The 19,183-nt window shown below is 40.0% G+C and overlaps 2 protein-coding genes across 5 annotated transcripts in view; one reads left to right on the top strand and one right to left on the bottom strand.

Annotated features, from left to right (window-relative positions):
• Nucleotides 1-6,917, top strand: part of REV1 (REV1 DNA directed polymerase) — a 57,146-nt gene extending 50,229 nt beyond the window's left edge. For all 4 annotated transcript variants that reach the window (XM_056493446.1, XM_056493356.1, XM_056493534.1 and 1 more), the window contains 5 exons: nt 21-129; nt 1,167-1,378; nt 1,546-1,705; nt 2,579-2,681; nt 4,055-6,917. In XM_056493446.1, the coding sequence (XP_056349421.1) occupies nt 21-129; nt 1,167-1,378; nt 1,546-1,705; nt 2,579-2,681; nt 4,055-4,166 (696 nt within the window). In that variant the 3' untranslated portion in view covers nt 4,167-6,917. The remainder of the gene's footprint in view (nt 1-20; nt 130-1,166; nt 1,379-1,545; nt 1,706-2,578; nt 2,682-4,054) is intronic.
• The window catches only part of EIF5B (eukaryotic translation initiation factor 5B), a 37,690-nt gene continuing 24,290 nt past the window's right edge, over nt 5,784-19,183 (bottom strand). Inside the window, exons 12-25 of the mRNA XM_056493733.1 lie at nt 19,049-19,156; nt 18,793-18,903; nt 17,883-17,950; nt 16,594-16,735; nt 14,919-15,050; nt 14,085-14,267; nt 13,796-13,957; nt 12,039-12,170; nt 10,627-10,758; nt 10,439-10,515; nt 10,166-10,330; nt 9,059-9,197; nt 8,365-8,526; nt 5,784-7,534 (exon numbers count right to left, since the gene is read on the bottom strand). Of these exons, the coding sequence (XP_056349708.1) occupies nt 7,427-7,534; nt 8,365-8,526; nt 9,059-9,197; nt 10,166-10,330; nt 10,439-10,515; nt 10,627-10,758; nt 12,039-12,170; nt 13,796-13,957; nt 14,085-14,267; nt 14,919-15,050; nt 16,594-16,735; nt 17,883-17,950; nt 18,793-18,903; nt 19,049-19,156 (1,821 nt within the window). The 3' untranslated portion in view covers nt 5,784-7,426. The remainder of the gene's footprint in view (nt 7,535-8,364; nt 8,527-9,058; nt 9,198-10,165; nt 10,331-10,438; nt 10,516-10,626; nt 10,759-12,038; nt 12,171-13,795; nt 13,958-14,084; nt 14,268-14,918; nt 15,051-16,593; nt 16,736-17,882; nt 17,951-18,792; nt 18,904-19,048; nt 19,157-19,183) is intronic.

The following is a 19,183-nucleotide window of genomic DNA, read 5'->3' as shown; positions in this document are numbered from 1 at the left end:
AATCTTCTGTTACTGTTCAGGTGGACCCTGAGGTTTTTGCTGCACTACCTGCTGAGCTGCAAGCAGAGCTGAAAGATGCATATGATCAAAGGCAGAAGCAATTAGAGCAGCAGCCTGTTAACACTTTAGGTGAGAATGTGTAGTTGTGCAGAAGTCTTCTGGTATAGGAGCTGTTCTCCGAACAGCTCTACAACCCTAAGTAACGAACTGGAAAATATAACCAAAGTTTTCTGAAGATGTTGTGTTTGATTGAATTTCTGTATTTATTTTTGACAGACTGTCAGTTACAACCAGCTGTGGTTTCAGTTTGCAAACAGGTGCCCAGCTTTACTCAAATGGGTAATTAATTCAATTCATGGGGACTGTGGCGCTAAACATACCCACATCCATATATTTGCCTAATGGAATCCAAACTTGATGTGTCTTGTGATTTAAAGTATTGCACCTTCTTAAGTTAGTTAAACTGTTCAGGGAGATTCTCATGGTTAATTGAAATCCATAGCACTGGCAGGGCTTTGGGGCAGCTAGAGAAAGATATGCTGCATCTCACTGTATGTCTGATAGTCAGATGGGTTTACTCTGAGCTGATCATCCAGGTCTCCTTTTTGTAATCAGTAGAAAGAAATAAGACTAATTCCCTGTGAACATGCTTTGTCATAAAGATAGGTTGTAAATGTTATTGGCTTGATTGCCAGTTAAACACTGCATTGTAATTATAATCACACCCTGATTTCATAGCCAGTGAACTAATGCAGATATGTTAGAATGATGGAATGAGAGTGATTTCCTTCATAAACTGTGATAAAAGCATTTGTGGGGGCCTTAAACTGCTGGCTTTGCTGATAACACTGATGGGACAGTGCTCAGACTGAGGTGAGGCAATTTGTCCAATAGATTCAGATTTCACCAGCTGCTTATATTCATGTACTGAAATGCTCCCATTAAAAAGCTTCTGAATAGCTAAGTATCCTCTGTGCACACTGGAAGTCTAACAGTGCTTCTCAAATACTTAAAACCTTGCCAGGATCTGGAATGGTGTCTGTGTTAAAGTTGTGTTATCTAGGCTGTGATCATTAGATGTTTGTGGCAGATGAAGAGTCCCCCTTCCAGTGGAAAAGTATTAAATTTTAAAGGTATCAACCAGTGACTATTCCTGTGTTTTTCAGTGTCAAAAAATCCTTCCCTACACCTGAAGCATACAACTATAAAAAATAAGAAAAAAATACGGAAAAAAAATCCAATCAGTCCTGTGAAAAAGATTCAGAGTCCTTTGAAAAATAAACTTATTGGTAGTCCTGCAAAAAACATGCCAACTACATCTGGGAGCCCACAGAAGCTAATAGATGGCTTCTTGAAACAAGAAGGAACAGCAGCTCAGGTAACTTTTAACATGAACAGCTTTTGGTAAGACTATGTCTGCTTCATTAGACTGAATTCATGTGCTATTTTTCTTTACTGGATTCTTCACTAACACTTTTCTCTGTATGTATATGATGTTCCCATATTTGTCAGACTGAGCATTTTCCACTTCTGTGTTTGGAGCAGGCAGAAGCAGTTCCATCAACTTCAGATTCTTCGGGCCCGTCAGCTGTGCAGACGGAGCAGCAGCCGGGCTTGTTCAGGCCGCAAGCCCCGAACCTCGCTGGGGCTGTGGAATTCAACGACGTGAAGACGTTACTGAAAGAGTGGATCACAACTATCTCAGGTAAGGGATGCCACATGGGGTGATCTTGCAGTGCATCACAAGGAAAACTGCTTTGAGTAGGCTTTTAGTACTTCCTTTCTCCTTCACTCTTCATTTTGCTGCTTATTTTTCGGTCTTTCTTGAAATCTTACTTGGCAGTCTTAGAAGAACTTGATTCTTCCTACTAGTTGCTGTTCTGTGGCTTTGCCAGCTCCTGTGTCTTGCTTAACATCATGAAAATTAACATGCTCCCAATTCAAGCCATGTGTCTGGCCATTGTCCTGTGCCTTAATATTGCTTGTGTCTGAGGTTTACTGTATTTTTGCAACATATTGCAATCACTAAGATGAAAGCTCTTGAAAAGGAATTAATTTTCTTCTATTAAGGTCCCATCTTAGAGGCAAAGGACTGCAGGGCTTGGGTTTTTGTCAAAATAAATGACAAAGAAATGGAAAGAACCCTAGATTAAAAAAAAACCTGCAACTGTGGCACTCTTGCTAAATTGTGATTTGAATTAGGTCAGACAAATAGCAACTCCTTAAAACCTTGGGAAATTTGACTTTCCTACATTATTATTTTCCTAAGAGTTTCAAAACAGCCATTGCATTCTAAATCCCAGACTCTTTTCCCTTTGGTTACTGCTAGCTTTGCTGTCAGTTGTTCTTACTAAAAAAAAAAAACCAAGAGGTCTACAAGATAGGTATTTCAGGACCTGCAGTCCTGTTATGTGCACAGCTTCTGATGTTAGAAAGATGTGTGAGAATACAGAAATTGTCAGGTTGGCCTGTAATATGCTGACACTGCAGAATTTCTTTATTTTGTATTCCCATTATTCTGTGATTATATTCTAAGCTGCTTAGAGAAAATATCTCATTTTATTTTTTTTTATTACAGATCCTATGGAAGAAGACATTCTACAGGTTGTGAAATACTGTACTGATCTAATAGAAGAAAAAGACTTGGAAAAGTTAGATCTGGTTGTTAAGTACATGAAAAGGTAACTTAATTGCTAGTATTTGTGAACTTTAGACTATTTTTTTAGAATTTATTCACTAGATGCTGCATTGTGAGCCCATTAACCCATTAGACATTCCAGCAATGAGTGTTTTTAAGCTTAAAAAGTGGTGTTGAGGGAAGGAGTTGGAATGTTAAAATAGGTAATTTGTGGAAAATTAAGAGTAATATTTAGTAGTACTTCATAGAATCACAGAATGTTTTGGGTTGAAGGGGACTAAGATCACCCAGGCCCAACTCCCTGCCATGGGCAGGGACTCCTTCTACTAGAGCAGGTTGCTCAGAGCTCCATCCAGCCTGGCCTTGAACATTTCCAGGGATGGGGAATCTGCAGCTTCTCTGGGCAACAATTTCTAGACAAAGATTGTAGTTTTCATCCTGTTTCTGTTCATTTTTTCATGGCATCTTAGACCTGATTTCATTCTCTTGCTGTATCCAGATTCTGTCTCACCCCCAGCCTTTAAATCTATTCCTGTTACTTTGTTATTGTGTTCCTGTTAATCTTCCTGGAAGTTTAGGAGTTTTTAATCCATTTATGACTTACTTACTAACTAAAGCTTAACTTCTAGGTTTTAGATTTGCAAAATATGTTTCACAAAATGAATCAACACTGAAAAGACTACAGAAGTGTAGAAAGTTCACTGGGCTTTTATATTATGGGATATCTTTAGGCCTTAGAAAATGCAAAATACACAATGCAATGAACTGTTCTATGAAATCTGTATAGTAAATTCTTTATAAAACTCTTCAGAATTGTCAGAATGTCCCATTCCTGGTCCCTGTGTGTTGGATCTGCACTGATGGCAGTGTGTCTCTCCAGAGGGTTCACACTTACCCATGTGATTCTGATTTTGCACCCTCTAAAGCTCTGAGTGCAGGAACCTCTGCTCTCCTGCAATGCAGGGATCTGGAAAGGAGACTGAGTATGCAGAGCTGCTTTGTTTTATTTGGGCAGTTCCTTCATTTGCTTTTTGTAGCTGCTGATCATAAGAGTAACTCACATCATGGGAGGAGCTCGTAATTATCTGTGGATTTGGGTTTTAGCAATATAAAAAATGAAATATATAAAAAATAATATAGTGTCCCAAACCCTGTTACTTTAATGTGTAGATTGCACTTGGCATTTGTTGGAAATAGAGAAATAGAAGGTCACCCACACTTAATTCACAGGCTCATGCCACAGTAAGTAAGGCTTGGTGTGTTCAGGTAGAGAGGGAGGACTTTACCAGGACTGCATCAAAATTCCAAAATTCTATTAATGGGAAACTGTTGTGAATCTTGTTTTCTAGTGTGATTGTAAAAAGGACTAGTTCTGTAATGGTAATTTTCAGTCTCTTCTTCCTTTTTCCCTTTCAGGTTAATGCAGTCATCTGTGGAATCAGTTTGGAATATGGCATTTGACTTCATTCTTGACAATGTTCAGGTAGTTTTACAACAAACTTACGGAAGCACATTAAAAGTTATCTGAACTTGTAGTAAAGAGCTTGATGAAAGCCTGGAGCTTTCTGCTAGCTGTGCCATAAGTGCTTGTGAGGTATTTGCAAAGTGCATGATAGTAATGCCCTGAGTTTTTATAATTTCAAATTTCTTTTTAAACAACAAAGTGTTTTGTACATTTCTTTTCAGAAAGTGCCAAATTTGTCAGTATTGCATGTAAATAATTGTGTTAAAATTCTTTTATTGTAGAATAGAATCTATTTACAAAATGTTTGTTTATAAAGTTTTATGGATTTTTACAGTGAAGTGTTTACAGTTGTTTAATAAAGAACTGTATGTATATTTTTGTACTGATTCTATTTTTGTGTTGCTTTAGTTTGAATATAGTGAACCCCTTTTCCTAAAGCTGCAGCTTTGATTCATTTCACAGTTTTGCACAGTGGCACTTCCTCAACACATGGAGGAGGCTGCTGTACAGACACCTGGCCACTTTTTGTTTCTTCTCCACTAACTTTATTACAGATATTAAGCTGAGGGAAGAATAGTTGATTTTCAGTTTCATCCTTCAAAGATTCAGGGTGGCCCAGCTGCTCCTGAAGCACACAGGATGGCAGCTGAAGCCTGTGTGCTGTCTGACCTTGCGTCATCACCTCTCACGTGCTTCTGGAGGAAGGCAAGTCACCCCAAAGTAGCACCGTAAAGGAGGGGGGAGTGGCCAACACGAGCAGTGGTCCAGCCTGTGGCAGGCATTTCCTTCATGCAGCAAAACAAAATAGGTTATAGGGAGTAGCAGAGGCAAAAGAAAGCATCCCATTGCTGTGTCCCTGCATGTAGGGTTGCTTGGATCCCTGCACTTCATGTTTCGGGCAAGTCTGACTTTTGCAGGTGTGCACCAACCTCGCACAGTTGTACTTGGCCCAGTACGTAGAACAAGGCTGTTCAGGGACCTGGAGAGGATGGAGAACACTTGACAAAAACCAAGGTGGTAAGAAAAGTCTTTTCTGAAGAAATGATGGGGGGAGGTGAGAATTATCCCACATAATCCTGGGCCTAGAACTGAGAGCAGGAATGCAAGCTGGAGCTAACCCTGGAGCAGTATTTGCACCACTATCTTACATGGAAGCAGCTTGCCTAGCACAGGGCAGGAGCTGCTGCACTGAGAGCAGCTGCAGCTGCCATACAGCTGGGGCAGAGAACGCTGTGTGGTCACATCCCTGTCTGCAGCAGCTTTCAGCAGTGGCAGCAGGGTTTTAGCTTCAGGTTGTAACTTTGGCTTCCTCCTACCAGACTCTTTTTAAGTTTCCATTAGTTTCTGGTTTGGGTCTTTTGGAGCCCTTGCAGTTCCCGTTTTTGAAGCCGCCTTTAGGAAAACCAGCACATCAACTGCTCCCATCAAGGCAGGTAGTGCTGAGACTCAAGCAGGTATTTTACCAGTGAGGTTTCAGGTACAGCCCTGGTTTTGGAAATGGTGCTCAGACAGAGGTAAAATGGGCATCTTTAAAAGGACTCAGCATTAATTAACTGTCAGGCTATTTTAAGTTCCACAACAGGAGCCTGCCAAAGGAGCCTATCTGTTTCCTGGAGTTTTTACCTAGGGGAAGAACACCCTTAAGCATTTGAGGATGCAAAGAATACGTTGACCACAATCTCTGACATCTGTGTTCTTAAGAACTTTTTATTAGTGTAGTTTTCATGATTGCATAGTTTGCAAAAGAAAATTTTAACAATTAAATGCAGTCTCCTCCCTCTGATAATTCACCCACAGATGGGAAGTTGCATCACACACCAACCATAGTGAAAAGGTCCTTTTCAATGGTAAGTTTAAAGTCTTAACAAAAAAATCCAGAAAGTTAAATTCCATTTGCAAAGGAGGTGAGTTATTAAATGTTCCTTTGTAATGGAGTCCACATAGTCTCAATCATAACATTCAGATTTTTCCAACAAAAAAAAGTAATCCAAGTGACAGAAGAAATCTGATCAAACTGCATGTTGCATGTTAAACTCTTGTAAGTATCTTAAATGCTAAAAATCTCAGCTGCATAAACAATCCTCAATTTTGTTTCAGCTTGTGCTTTTGAAGAGTGTTTGTTTTGCTCCTGTCACCATGAGCTGTGAGTTACCCAGAGACAGCGTTAGTAGGAAGACATCAAGCTGTCATCCCAGGCAGGGAGGCAGAGGGGAAGGGGAGGGTAGGAAAACGCTGGGATTACAGCCTGACTCCTGCTCATCACAACCATCCACGCTGGAGCCGGTTCAGTCCCATGCTGTCAGGTGACTCCACAGTGATGTAGCATCCAAAGTCACAGCTCCCGGGTTGGCAGCTGTTTGTTTGCAGGTGCTCACAGCCCTGAGCAGCAGCTGGAGAAGAGATGCCAGCTCTGACCTCCTCCGGGAGTTGTGTGCTAAACACCTGGCCGGCCCCTCCCGTGCCTCGGGAGCGCTGACATCACCACCTTGAGCACACAGGAAGTGCATTCAGAGGAGGAAACACCTTTGCTGGAGGCCTTTTGCCAAGCAGAGGGAGGTAAGAGGGCCCCTGCCTGGCCTTTCCACATTTGCCACAGCCCATGATTTGATTACCGAAGCAAACTGTTAAACAAATGGTCTGCTATGTCCATCTCTTTTATTTGTGGCTCTGCATTATAATGATTACAGGTTGACTTCCATGAACTGTACAAGCAGTAGAAGGTGGGCAGCTATGCTTTACAACATTGTTTCACACAAAGCAAATACAGAGATCTCCAATTGCCTAATTTTTCTATTATTAAAAAAAAAACAAAAACTCTATAGGCACAAAGCAGAAGAATGTTGGAAAAGAAAGTCAAGGAAAGAGGTATGCATAAATAAAGAAATATTTCTTACATCAAAAATGTCCCGAGAATCACAAAGGCTGCAGAAGCTTGTTTAATCAAATACTGCAGTACTGCTCTCGTCAGTATAAAAGTGAAAGAGCTTTAGTTCTGTAATAAAAATTCAATTTATTTTGGAGAGAAGGAGGGAAAAAGGGTAGAAGGAAGGTGTAAGAGAGGGAAGGGCAAACTTTAAAACAGCAGCCAGTATTAGGAGGGGTAGTAGGAGAAGTGAACAGGCACATTGGAACCATGGGAACATGTAAATTGACCACTGTCAAACCAGTGTAAATTTCTTGGTTTCTCATGGAAAACATTTTATCCACATATTTTCCTCCCAAACATATATCCAACACTGTCTTCAATATAGGACTTTGTTGGTAACATTTTTATAACAGGAAGAGTGCATTTATTCCTGCTTCCCCATTGCTGTAAAAGTTATCTAGATGATTTCAAACACTTTCTTCAGTTCTACTATAAGCTGCCAGTCAGACTTCTGCATCTCATCCCTGAACCAGTCCTTCAGAGCATCGATGGACTGACGGCTGATCTGTAACACACGAGACAAACCCATCAGAAACACACAGGAATTAAAGGCAGCTTTCATCACATTGGGAGCAGTTACTCTGAAGAAAGGGCAGTCTGCACAACAGATAAACTCATTCTAAGCCCCACTTTGCTGCTGCTCAGCTGAATGACCCATCCTATTTGTTTCCCTTCATTTCTCATCTCACCATGTCCCTTATCTAGTCTAGAGGGGCTGCAGCTGGACAGACCATCCCATACCTTATGCAGTAAGGCAAGAACTGGAAAAGTCTCTTGCTTCTACCAGGGCCTAAGAGACCAGCTACCCCAGCCCCTGTCCCTATCCCAGGCCCTACTTGCCCTTCATCTGTGTGGCAGGAGGTGTCCTATGATATGGTGACTGAAGCAGTTGGGCAGGTGGAGAGCTGTGGCTTTATTTCCAACAGCAGAAGGTGGAGCAAGGGATCATCTCCTCATTGAAGCCCAGTGCCCCACAGGCAGAGCAACTGGAGGACTGCTATTTATTGTGCAATTTCAAGCACAGGCTGTGGTGCCCTGTGGGACTGCTGAGCTTTGTACACAAACAGTTGGTAATGACTGTGGCATTTTGCCCTCTCAGGTGCTCAGAGCTGCAACAGCCACAGCACCTTCTTCCTTTGGGCCTCTGCAGGGGCACCACTACAGACCTCAAACCACAACAGCTCCAGAGACCTCAGCTGCACAATGCCACACATGCACCCTCCCCAGTGAATGTCAGTCTGTAACGGAAGGCTCTGCCTGTTTTTGCTACATTTCCACTTCTAGCAAGCTGCCGGTCTGTCCTAAGTCCTCTCCACAAATGCAGATTGCTCTTACCTTGCTGACGAGGATATCTGTTGCTTCAAAATGTCGTCCATACATTTTAGGTGATTCCCCAGGAATAGGTTCTATTTTAACACATACTTCTTGGCCTTTCTTTGCAACATCCACTGGTTTGTGGTTTATTTCAATACTTGTAACTATTCCAATTTCAACAAACTGTAATACAATGAAGCTGCTGTAACACATCCACCAAACTTCTGTGCACACACTCTTCTCTAAACTCCTGTCTGTAGGCACAGATTTGCTGCAAGAAGTGCACCACTGGCAGAGCTGCTGCCTCAGCACAGGCAAACAAAACGTACAGCACAGCAAGTGCTCCATCTCAAAAGGGCAGGGACACCAACCTCCCACAGCTCATCTGGGATACCAACTGGCTATCCCCGAAAATGACAAGAGGTGGTTCTCCCTTTTTTTAGCTACCAGGTATGACAATTTTGCCCATTACTCAGTATCACAGCACAGAACTGGCAGGTGCCCTCCAGCCACACTTCTGTACTCTGCTTCATGGCTCAACTCTCCTGGCAGAGAGCAGTGAGATACTTGAGCACCAGAAGAAAGACTTGACCTGCAAGTCTGACCCTCATCTCCTACCAGCAATCTGAGGAAAGGCATGCAAGCACTCCATGCTGCATCATCCCAGGAACTACAAGCTGGATCAAACATGCAGTGGGAAGAGGCCCTTACTTACATTTTTGCTAGGTACACACATGGGAGTCCCCTGCTTCACCTGGCCGGCCTCCACCACAACACCCATCACTATTGGGTCACGAGAGTTGAAAATGAACTGAGGGAGTATTTTCAACTTGCATGGAAATACTGCTATATGCCTGGAAGATGACAAGAAAAGGCACTTTGAAAGATACACTGAACAGTGGATGTAACATTAACAGTTCTGTCTTCTCCCACACTTCTTGGGCATTCATTCTAGGAGTGTTACTTGGAGAAAAATCAAGCAGAAAAAACCCTCTTTTCCTATCTTGCTAATTCTAGTCCATACCTGATCTTCAAAAACTACAGGGAGCAATAATCATGCATGCATAGCATGGATTTTAATTTGACAGGCTTGAGCGCTCAACTTAGACTAAAACCAAAGGAGCAGTAATTTTACAGTGCAATTACAGCCTCATAAGAACAGAGGAATAAAAATATTGCTGCCTGGACTCCAGAATTTTAATTTTTTTTTTTTTTTCGCAAGTAAAGAAATACATTTAAAAGCTGAACTAAACAAACTTAAGTTGGGTTCAATATGAAATTAAATACATTTTCATTTACTTTGACTGTCCTTATTCTACTGAAGACCATCCATGACACACGATTCCAAAAATTAATTTTGGGTCCCCGTAAATCCCTAAGTGATTACATACTCATGTTAGTGCAGTCAGAATTAAGCCCTCTACACTGGAATCACATGAATATGAAACAACAGAATCTAAATCCTTTTAGTTTTGTTTTTTTAACTCTGCAAGACTAACCCATCTGTCCCAATCTAGGAAGAGAGGCCAAGTATAGAAAGCAAACCGTAATAAAAACACTCCATATTACCCAACAGTTGTAGCTGAGTCTTGCATCTGCTGCATGGCTTACACAGCTCTCACCCTTTAATCTAAACAATTAGACTGGCACACTGAATTCTTGAAACTATCAATTTATTGTCCTACCATCTTCCTGCTCTCCTCCCTTTCTATCAGAACTACATGCTAAGTAAATAAGGAAACAAGTAGTTAAATACAGCTTCATTTATACTAAGAGAAGCACTTATTTGAGAAACATCCAGAATACGATTGCTCATACTTACTTGAATTCCTCTTGTTTCTGTTTTTTGTAGTCTTGTCTATATTTTGTGAAGGCATCAAACAAGTGATAAATTATTTCAGCACTAAAAATCCGAACTCCTAAGCTGTCAGCCATCTCCTGTGCGTCACGTTCAATCCTCACATCGAAGGCCAGGATGACGGCGTACCTGTAGGGAGCAGTGAGCCCAACAGTTCAGCAGGCACTCCACAAACCCCGAGCTACTGCCTGCAGCACCACTGCACACTTACCAACACAGCAAAGCAAAGCTACTTACTGTGGGTCATGCTCCAACATAACTGATGCCTTCATAACATCTTTTTTATGGACAGGACCTATATTAATTCCTGAATACTGTTGAAAAAAGCCACACAAATCAAGTCACTGATCTTTCTAAGTCAAAAGGAAACATTTACTGACTAAACATAGAATCAACGGCATCAGATAAAGCACAGTGGTACTTACTGGCACTTCTGATGTTTTAAGAAATTCAAGTAATGCCTCTAAAGAGCCTAAGGTAGAAGCCTGGACATAAACACCTTTCTCTTCTAATTTGATTGCATTCAGTGTTTGCTTCAGTTCATGTATTAGTTCATCCTTTAGAAAAAAAAAACAAAACCAAAACAAAACAGGAGAGAAAAAAGCAGATTTTAGTTCTCTTGTTGTTTATGCCTTGGGGTACAAAATCTTCCTGTTCATGAGCTGCTGAAAACGTGACAGCCATGGTGATAGGTCCCAAGTGATAGAGCTGCAGTGTAAATCATAAAGAACCTGTGAGAACTGACTGTTTCTACATTAGAAAAGCCTGAGCTGAACTAGACCTGAAGATTTTGCAGGAAGCTAACATAAAACTGAGCAGGTGCCCACATTCAGAGCTGGTAACATTTCTCTGCAGACTACACATCACTTTCCCCAGCACTGCAAGTTTCTGCTGGCAAGGCTGAGCAAACACATGACCCACATTGTGTGGCAATGCCTTTGGCTGCCTGAGGATAATGACAACAGCTGACACCTAAAACCATGAGCTGGAAAGGATCCTGAACACTCTTTAGGCCTGGGTACAAAACAGGATACAAGAGCAGCAAAGCCAATTTGTTGATTTTAGAGAAATGAAAAAAACATATTTTTTCAGAGCCCGTGCCTTCTAACCTCAAACACTTAAGTCTCTTCCTCTGGCAGATTAATGGGTTTCGCCATTGACTTGTAGCCATTGTGTATCTACTACCAGTAGTACACTTTAAGTAAATACTTGTATGGACCCAGCAACAAGATCTGGGTTTGTACATCCCAAAAGTTTAACCTCCCTTCAAAGGCACAAATAAGTAGACAGAAGACTAAAGGAAGACTATGATTAAAGCCAAATTAGCAACACTTTCTAAACTAACTTCCTGCCTTTGGAGAACATGGAGCAGTTTTGGGTTTAGGATACCTACATCCTTTCCTCTACCATTTTAACATGTAGGTTACAGAAGAAATTTATTGCAGAAGTTTTAAATTAGCTTTGCAATTAGGAGAGTGTGCAGAACTCCACTACTAGATATGTACCTAATATAATTTGATTAGAATATATCCATAAATTATTACAAATATTAAATCAGTAATTAACAGGAATCAAATTATGCCACAATACTTGTTTTCAAACCTTATTCTAGCAGTAGAGACACCCTAGCAAAATATCAGGGAAAAAATAATAGCCAAGATACTAAAAACATCACACCAAAGCTTCACATGGGAACAAGACTAAAATATGTTACTGGAACAGTTTTAAAAACAACCAAAAAAACCAGTTTGCAAACTGAGCTCTCGGCATTTGAGTTTCATCACCAGAGAGCTCACGTTACCCTCAGTGTGTTGTACTTCAACATCAGCCACCTCACCTTCAGGACTGGGACTTCATCCTCTTTATGAGCTACAAGCAATGGCAAACCAGCCAAGGTTTTTTCCAAATCCTTCCCAAGAATCTTCACGCCTTGAGCAGCAACAACCTCTTTGTGCTTTTCATACTGGTTCTGAAAAAGAGAATATACACCCTAGCAAAGAGTTCTGTGCTGGTACACAGCAACACAACACAGTGCTGAGCAGCTGAAGAACACAGCAGGGAGCAGTGAAATGCAGCAGCTCCCAGCTTTCAGTGATGGCCTCTGCTTTTCATTTGCACCTTTCAATCCTACTGCTCCTCTCCCTTCATATACCCCCTGCACCCCTGCCAAGGTGGCCAGGGCATGGGGAAATCTTCTACAAGCAGAGAAGGGGGACAAAAAGTAATATATACTAGAAAAGAGCAAGCAGCAATAGGCAGCTGTTCACTAAAAAAAAAACCCCACTAATTCAGCCCCATTGGTAGGTGATAGGAAGATGCCAACAGCTTAATAAAAACACTGAAGCTTAGCTGACGCACAGCCCAAGCCTCTGTGCAGGAAGAGCTGTCTCACTCTCCCACTGGAGGCCACTCAGCCTTCTCATCTGCATAATTCCACGTTCAATTTCCCAGGTTCTCTCCCCATCCAGGGGAACCTCAAAGATCTCACAGTCAGGGTATGGCTCAAAGACATAACAAAAACAGTTATTTCTGAAGATCTTTCAAATGATGTTGGAAGGATTTTCTGGTTTGTTTCTTAATTTCTCTTACTTACATGTCCCATCCTTTTCTCAAAACTGCAAGGCAGCTTCCTTCCTCAGTAAGTACTTTGATCCTGCAAGCCTCTATCCTTTAGCCCTCCACCCCAAAAATCTGAGTCTCATTTCAAGGACAATTTTACATGAACAAGCTGAATCAAAATGCATCCTCACTGCCTGCCTCAAAAAAGCCCAACAGTTACTCTATGGCCACTTCCCCAGCTCAAGGTTCCCAAACCTGAAAGGCCTGTCCTATTACATTCACCTAGGTTATTTATATGGTTTTCTTTGCCTTTAAAAAATTCTGTGCAGACATTTATTTCTTCCCTTTTCAACAGGAAACATCAAAGCAGCTCTTTTCATCATCCTTGAATTGCATGCATTAATCTTAATATATGTATTAATTTATTTACAGCCTTTTGATTCTGTGTCTCCTCCTCATTTCATGGAAAGCCATGCAGAAAAGATCTCAAATTCAGGGCCTCTCCTCAGGCTAATAAGACTAGGACGGCAAAACCTACAATAATGCTTGAAAACACCAAGAGGCTGCATATTCTGCAGAGGTTCTGGTCACTGCCACTCACCAACCAGCCCTAGAAAATTATGTGTTCAGTTTTCTCAAATGTAAGTGTAGATGATTTTTTACTAAAAAAACACTTCTACTAATATTGTAACTTTCACTCAGAAGTCACTGTACCAGTACACTCCAGCTTCCATTTAAGATGAGTATCTCCCTCTCACATGTAGCCACGTACTTGAATCCCTTATTAAAGCATACACATCCTAATCCTCACTGCAAGGCTATTCCTTGATTGTTCTCTTTGCCACTGCTGTGACAACACACACCTCCACAAGAACATACAAGTACATTTTCACAAAAAATACCAGATGTGTCCTGCATTCCCCTTGAAGCCCCCTTTAGATACAATTAATATAATCATATTCTACTACTATTCTCTTTTAATAAAGCTTGATTTATTTTTTTCTGGTATATCAGTACAGTAACCAGCTGCCATACCTTAACTCGTAGCTCCTTCATAGGAGGAGGCAGCAGCAGACCTCTAATCTGAGTTACAATAGGACCTTCCACTCCAGGAACAATAATGGTGTCTCCTTCTCTCAGACGTCCATTAATTAGAATAACATCTATGGTAGTGCCCATGCCTGGCAGTGCTTTAACCTGAATGAAAGGGGAAAGAAGTTACTTCCTATTTAAGCATTTCAAGCACACATTTTTTTACCAGAAGGAAGGGCGCAGGGAAGGGAGAAATTTCTACATTAATTTCAAGAAAGAGTTGCTGTATTACCTCCATGACTTGAGCTCTCAGCTCCTGACACTCAGCCAGTCTCTTGGTCAGCATGGTTTGTGTGAGCTCAACGAGAAGAGCTATCAGACTTCCCATGCCATCCCCTGTGTGAGCAGAGGTAGGTACAAGAGAAACAAAAGTGCGGGGATCCTTATTCTCATAAAACAAGGCAGCGTTCAAGCCCTGGAATCAGGATTAACAGTTACATAGGGAAAAGCACATATACACATCAGTATTGACAGTAACATTCAACTCCAGTCAAATACCACTGGGTTTTTAAAACCTCAATTTAAAAAGCCAACACTGTTACTGACAGCATGCTAAGGAACATGAAGCCTCAATCCACACTTAGAAGCAGTGTGGGATAATTCCACAAAGCTAATTACCCCTTCTAGCTTATAGACAGCATTGTATGTCTCCAACAGAGGAAGTTCCCAGAACTGATGTGATTCATACCCAGCCAGCATCCAAGAGAAAAAGAGACAGATGGGATTCTCTCAGGCTTTTCCCACAGAGAAAGAGAACAGCAAGAGAAAACTTAATCTGCTATTCATGACTCCATTGACCATGTATAGCAATTAGCTACTTTTTTCTAAACAGCAGTAAGGATGGAGCAGTTAAAAGTATGTAAAATGTAAAAACAATGAAGTTTGGTTTATGAGAGGTTAACACCAATGTGTCAGAAGAGATGAAACAGTTTTCTTGATATTCCAAGTTGTTTTGAGGAAAGGGCAAAAAACAAAAATCATCCACTAACCCAAAACAAATCATACCGCTCACCCACTCCCCATTTACTATACTTCTAAGCAAAGAACCTTGAATATTCCAACCTACCTGTTTTGCAAATTCCACTATGATAGCTTTTGCACGTTCTTCAAATTCATCTTTCGTATTTTTTTTCTGCTTCTTTAAGGTGACAGCTACATCTGTATCTGGACTTTTTTTCCAGTCATATAACCTATCAATCTGGAAAATACAGCACTATGTCATCTTATGCAGCTTACTAAAGGGTGTCCTTATGCTTATGCCACATCATTAGTGGTAAGTACTTTATCAACCAACTTAGCCAGCCATCTATCTGCTCCAGTTATCATATTAAAGCATTTTTATTTGCTTTAGCTGCTATATTTAGCTCTGTTTATATCAGGCAGTACGACAGGATAGCAGTATTACTTCAGATTTTAAGAATCCACAGAATAATAATAATTTTCATATGGAAGAAGTTTATATGCATAAATTACAGCAAAGTTAAAATAAAACATTCAGAAGAGACTTGTTTATAGATCCACAAACACACAAAAAACCCCAAAACCACGGAGGTGTTTGTGTTTTTTCCTGAAAAGAGGCTACATTAGAGTTTTACAAAGAACTTTTAAAATTTACTGGTAAGTATAGACCCTTTCCCATGTTGCTACAGAGAAGGGACCTGAGTGGGGCTGTTCATAAGACACAACTGTATTTCAGAAACAGCTCCCCAAGACAGCTGCCAAAGCAGGACAGACTTAGCCCAAAAATCTATTTGCTGTACAAATCAAAACTACATCTTAAGAAAATGGATTATAACCTGGCCAAATAATACAACTATAACTTAAAATGCAAGAGCTCTTAGCTATTTAATTTCAGGCTCACTGTAGGCCTTCAATGGCAATGAATGACAGTTGGTTCTTCAGGTCTGACTGAGAGAGAACTCTCTACTACTCTGCCATAAGGCCTCTCCATCCAAGATGTTGTTTGTGTTCTTTCAAAAATTTTGGCAATGAGCTAATGGTCTCCTCAGTTTCAACCACCTTAAATCGTAATGCTCCTTTCATTTTTTGAAATATATTACAATTTTTACACTGCACACAAACAGCCTTCTGACAGCAAATCTGTCAGCACATCAGATGGCTTCCAAAGTCATTGGACATGAATAATTTCCATATATATATAATATAATTCCTCAAGTCATCACAAACAGGCAGCATAATTTCTCATGCACAGGATTTCTAAAAACAGGGCTGAAAATAACTGGCTAATTTTCCATCTAATATTGCAAAGCCCAAAACATCCCACCAGTGATAAACATTACTGCTCCATGGCCTAAAGTCAGCTTGTCTTCAAGTCAAACTGACCATCATCACTGGCTAAAATAAAGTATGACTCATCAACATGAAGCTTGTGTTGGAATTTTATCAGAAAATGAACACAAATCAATAGAAAAAGGGACAAGGGAAAAAAAAAAAAAAAAAACAATCCACAATTGAAGTGTAACTTCCAGAAGTTACTTAAGGCAACAAAATTTACCAGTAACGACTGGTAAAGAAGAACTGATTGTTCTGCAAAGCTCCTATAGAGCCATTGTGGTACCAAGGATATAAAAAAAAAAAATGCAACACACAGGACCCATGAACCATCCCTTCAGATTTTACACAAAACAATACCAGTTCAAGGAAGAAAACAGACAATTGTCAAATGCCAAATGCACTATTAAAGTGGAGAAATACACTATTAAGATAAAAATCTATCCCACCTTGTTGAGAGCTACTATAAAGGGGCATTTCTTTGATTTCAACAGATTTATTGATTCAATTGTCTGTGGTTCCAAACCATGCATGATGTCAACTACAAGTATAGCAATATCACAAAGTGAGCTTCCTCTATTTCTTAGATTGCTGTAACATTAAAGGACAAAAAAAAAAAAAGAATAAAATCAGTCATTTAGCAACAGAAACTTTATAAAAACACCAAGTACAATGTCAAACTTACACTGACAAACAAAAAGCTAGAGCTTATCAGTTATTTCCCCTCAAAAATATAAACCATTCAAATGACACTTTGCAATTTTCATTTAAAATACATTAAAGAATGTGTAAGCAAAACTAAAACTATTATTCTCCTGAAAGTTTTCATATTATTATATATTTTTACAATGTAAGATATGTTCTGATCATTTTCTGAGCAACAATTGAGACAGTTAAAATGAAATGCAGGAGTATAAAATCTGAACAAGACTTTTTTTATATACTGCTTAAACATTAAGACTATCATGATTTTATAGAACACAGTGTAAAGAGACTATCACATCTTTGTTACCAAACAAAACCTGGCTAGAAAATGGAGAGCTGTAAGAGGTACCATGCCAAGACACTGATCCAAACATTACCAAGTGCCCCACAACACAGCATTTTATTAAAAAAAAAGGTCACATCAAAGTCTTAATCCTTCTTTCAAGACTTCACCCAAGATGTCACCTCAGTGAGTTCAGTTATGCGTGTCATGTTTTGCCCTTAAAAGCTGATTTAGTGGCTTGTCTGCATGCCACTGGTGTTCCCAGAATGGATTTGATCTCTGCTAAGACTCAAGACGACTTGTGTAATTAGTAACTTCCAGTCTTACAAACTCCCTTACTTTAACTGGAATACTATAAATGAGAGACTAGGACAAAAGTTTTAATTTTTCATAGCAGAGTACTTAGGTCACCTGAAATCCTCACCTTTTTTCCTCCAGCTAGCTTCCTGCTTCCATCTTTCCTCTTACACTAACTATTTATTTACATGCTTTTTCAGATATTCATGGCTCAACTGGCACGAAGACAGAAAATTAATCAGCCATAAAAGGCCAGCAATTAACCAGATATAAAAAGCACCTGCAAATGAAGCAAATCCACTTAATTCCTCTACTTTAAGTTGGTTTTGTTGGACTTTTTTTCAAGACAGAACTAAAACAACAAATTAAGCAAAGACCTCACACTTCGCTAAAATATCTCCAGATGCTTTTGCCATCAGTTCTGAGAAGTACAACATTGTGAGAAAAAGTTACCTGAAAGACTCATGTCCTGGAGTGTCGATTATCAGCATGCCTGGAATTTTTATATTCTCTCTGTCAAACTAACATTTCAAAATATTAGCCATCTTGTAGAGATTACACAAGAAAAGAACAAAAAAAACTGGCAACATTACTGACAGTCTGCACTTCATAAATCCAGATACATATTTTAAGGCCAGCACCCTCTATAAACCACATCAGCCAATAGCCATTCCAACACTAAAAAAATGATGCAGCACATTCCTCCAGGTACCAACTGGCCACAAGCTAAGCTAAAATCTCTAAGGCAACCTACAGAAGAAAAGCCATTTCAGTGTTGTGAGATGTACCATCCTTGTCTTGATGATTTTCTATTCTCCCTTAAGTTTACATCTTTAAAAAGTTGAGTAAAACCTTGGGAAAAGCCATTGCTACACCAAGGCTTTTCAGACAGCTGCTTCTGCAAGCAAAATAGGATATAGTATCCAAAACAAATCATACAGAACAGTTTCTATTTCTGTAACAATATAAAATTTATCACTCAGGAATAGGCCAAATTTCAGCACATACAGCAGAAAGTAAGTTTTTAACAGAAAATATACTCATGAGATTTCAAGAGTTTCAATTTACAATCAAAATACTGACAAGTAAGCAGTCTGTGTACATATGTGCACTGTCCAGAACAGAGTAAACAGTATTTGCATATTCTTCTGAAGAAACAACAATGTATTAACTGAAATCAAATGCATGAAAAATAAGACAGCCTCCTCTTTGCTGAGGGAATGACAAAAATTAAAAATCAATCAACCCCAACATTAGAGAGGGGGCAAAGTACGTCTGTCCATGTCAGGAAATCTCACAAGGCCCTTTATTAGTCTACATTTCATATTTTTTAAGATGCAGTTGCTGAAGTGCTGTAACTTACATTTTTCACCATCTTGGTTTGTTCATTAATAGCTTCGAGAGGAACATTAGTTGCACCAATCTGCTGAGTGATACCACCAGCTTCACCGTCCTGCACATGAGTGTGGCGGAGCTAAGACAGAAAAAGACCAGAAAGACTTACATGTAAGAAACTAAAGTTATGTCTCTGCACACTCTTAATTCTTTCTGTCTTCAACCAAAACAATAAATGCACAAACGAGAGGGACAAGACAGTGCATTCACACTCCACACCTTACCTTATCTAAAATTTTGGTCTTGCCTGTGTCTACATGTCCCAAGACACAGATAACGGGTGCTCTGAGCTTTTCAGTGTTCATATTTTTGCTGTTTTCAGCTCGTCGCTTCTACGTAAAAGACACAAAAATTGGTGA

Source organism: Oenanthe melanoleuca, chromosome 1, assembly GCF_029582105.1.
Source record: "Oenanthe melanoleuca isolate GR-GAL-2019-014 chromosome 1, OMel1.0, whole genome shotgun sequence".
NCBI classification, from domain to species: domain Eukaryota; kingdom Metazoa; phylum Chordata; class Aves; order Passeriformes; family Muscicapidae; genus Oenanthe; species Oenanthe melanoleuca.
This window is presented reverse-complemented; position numbering and strand designations above follow the sequence as displayed.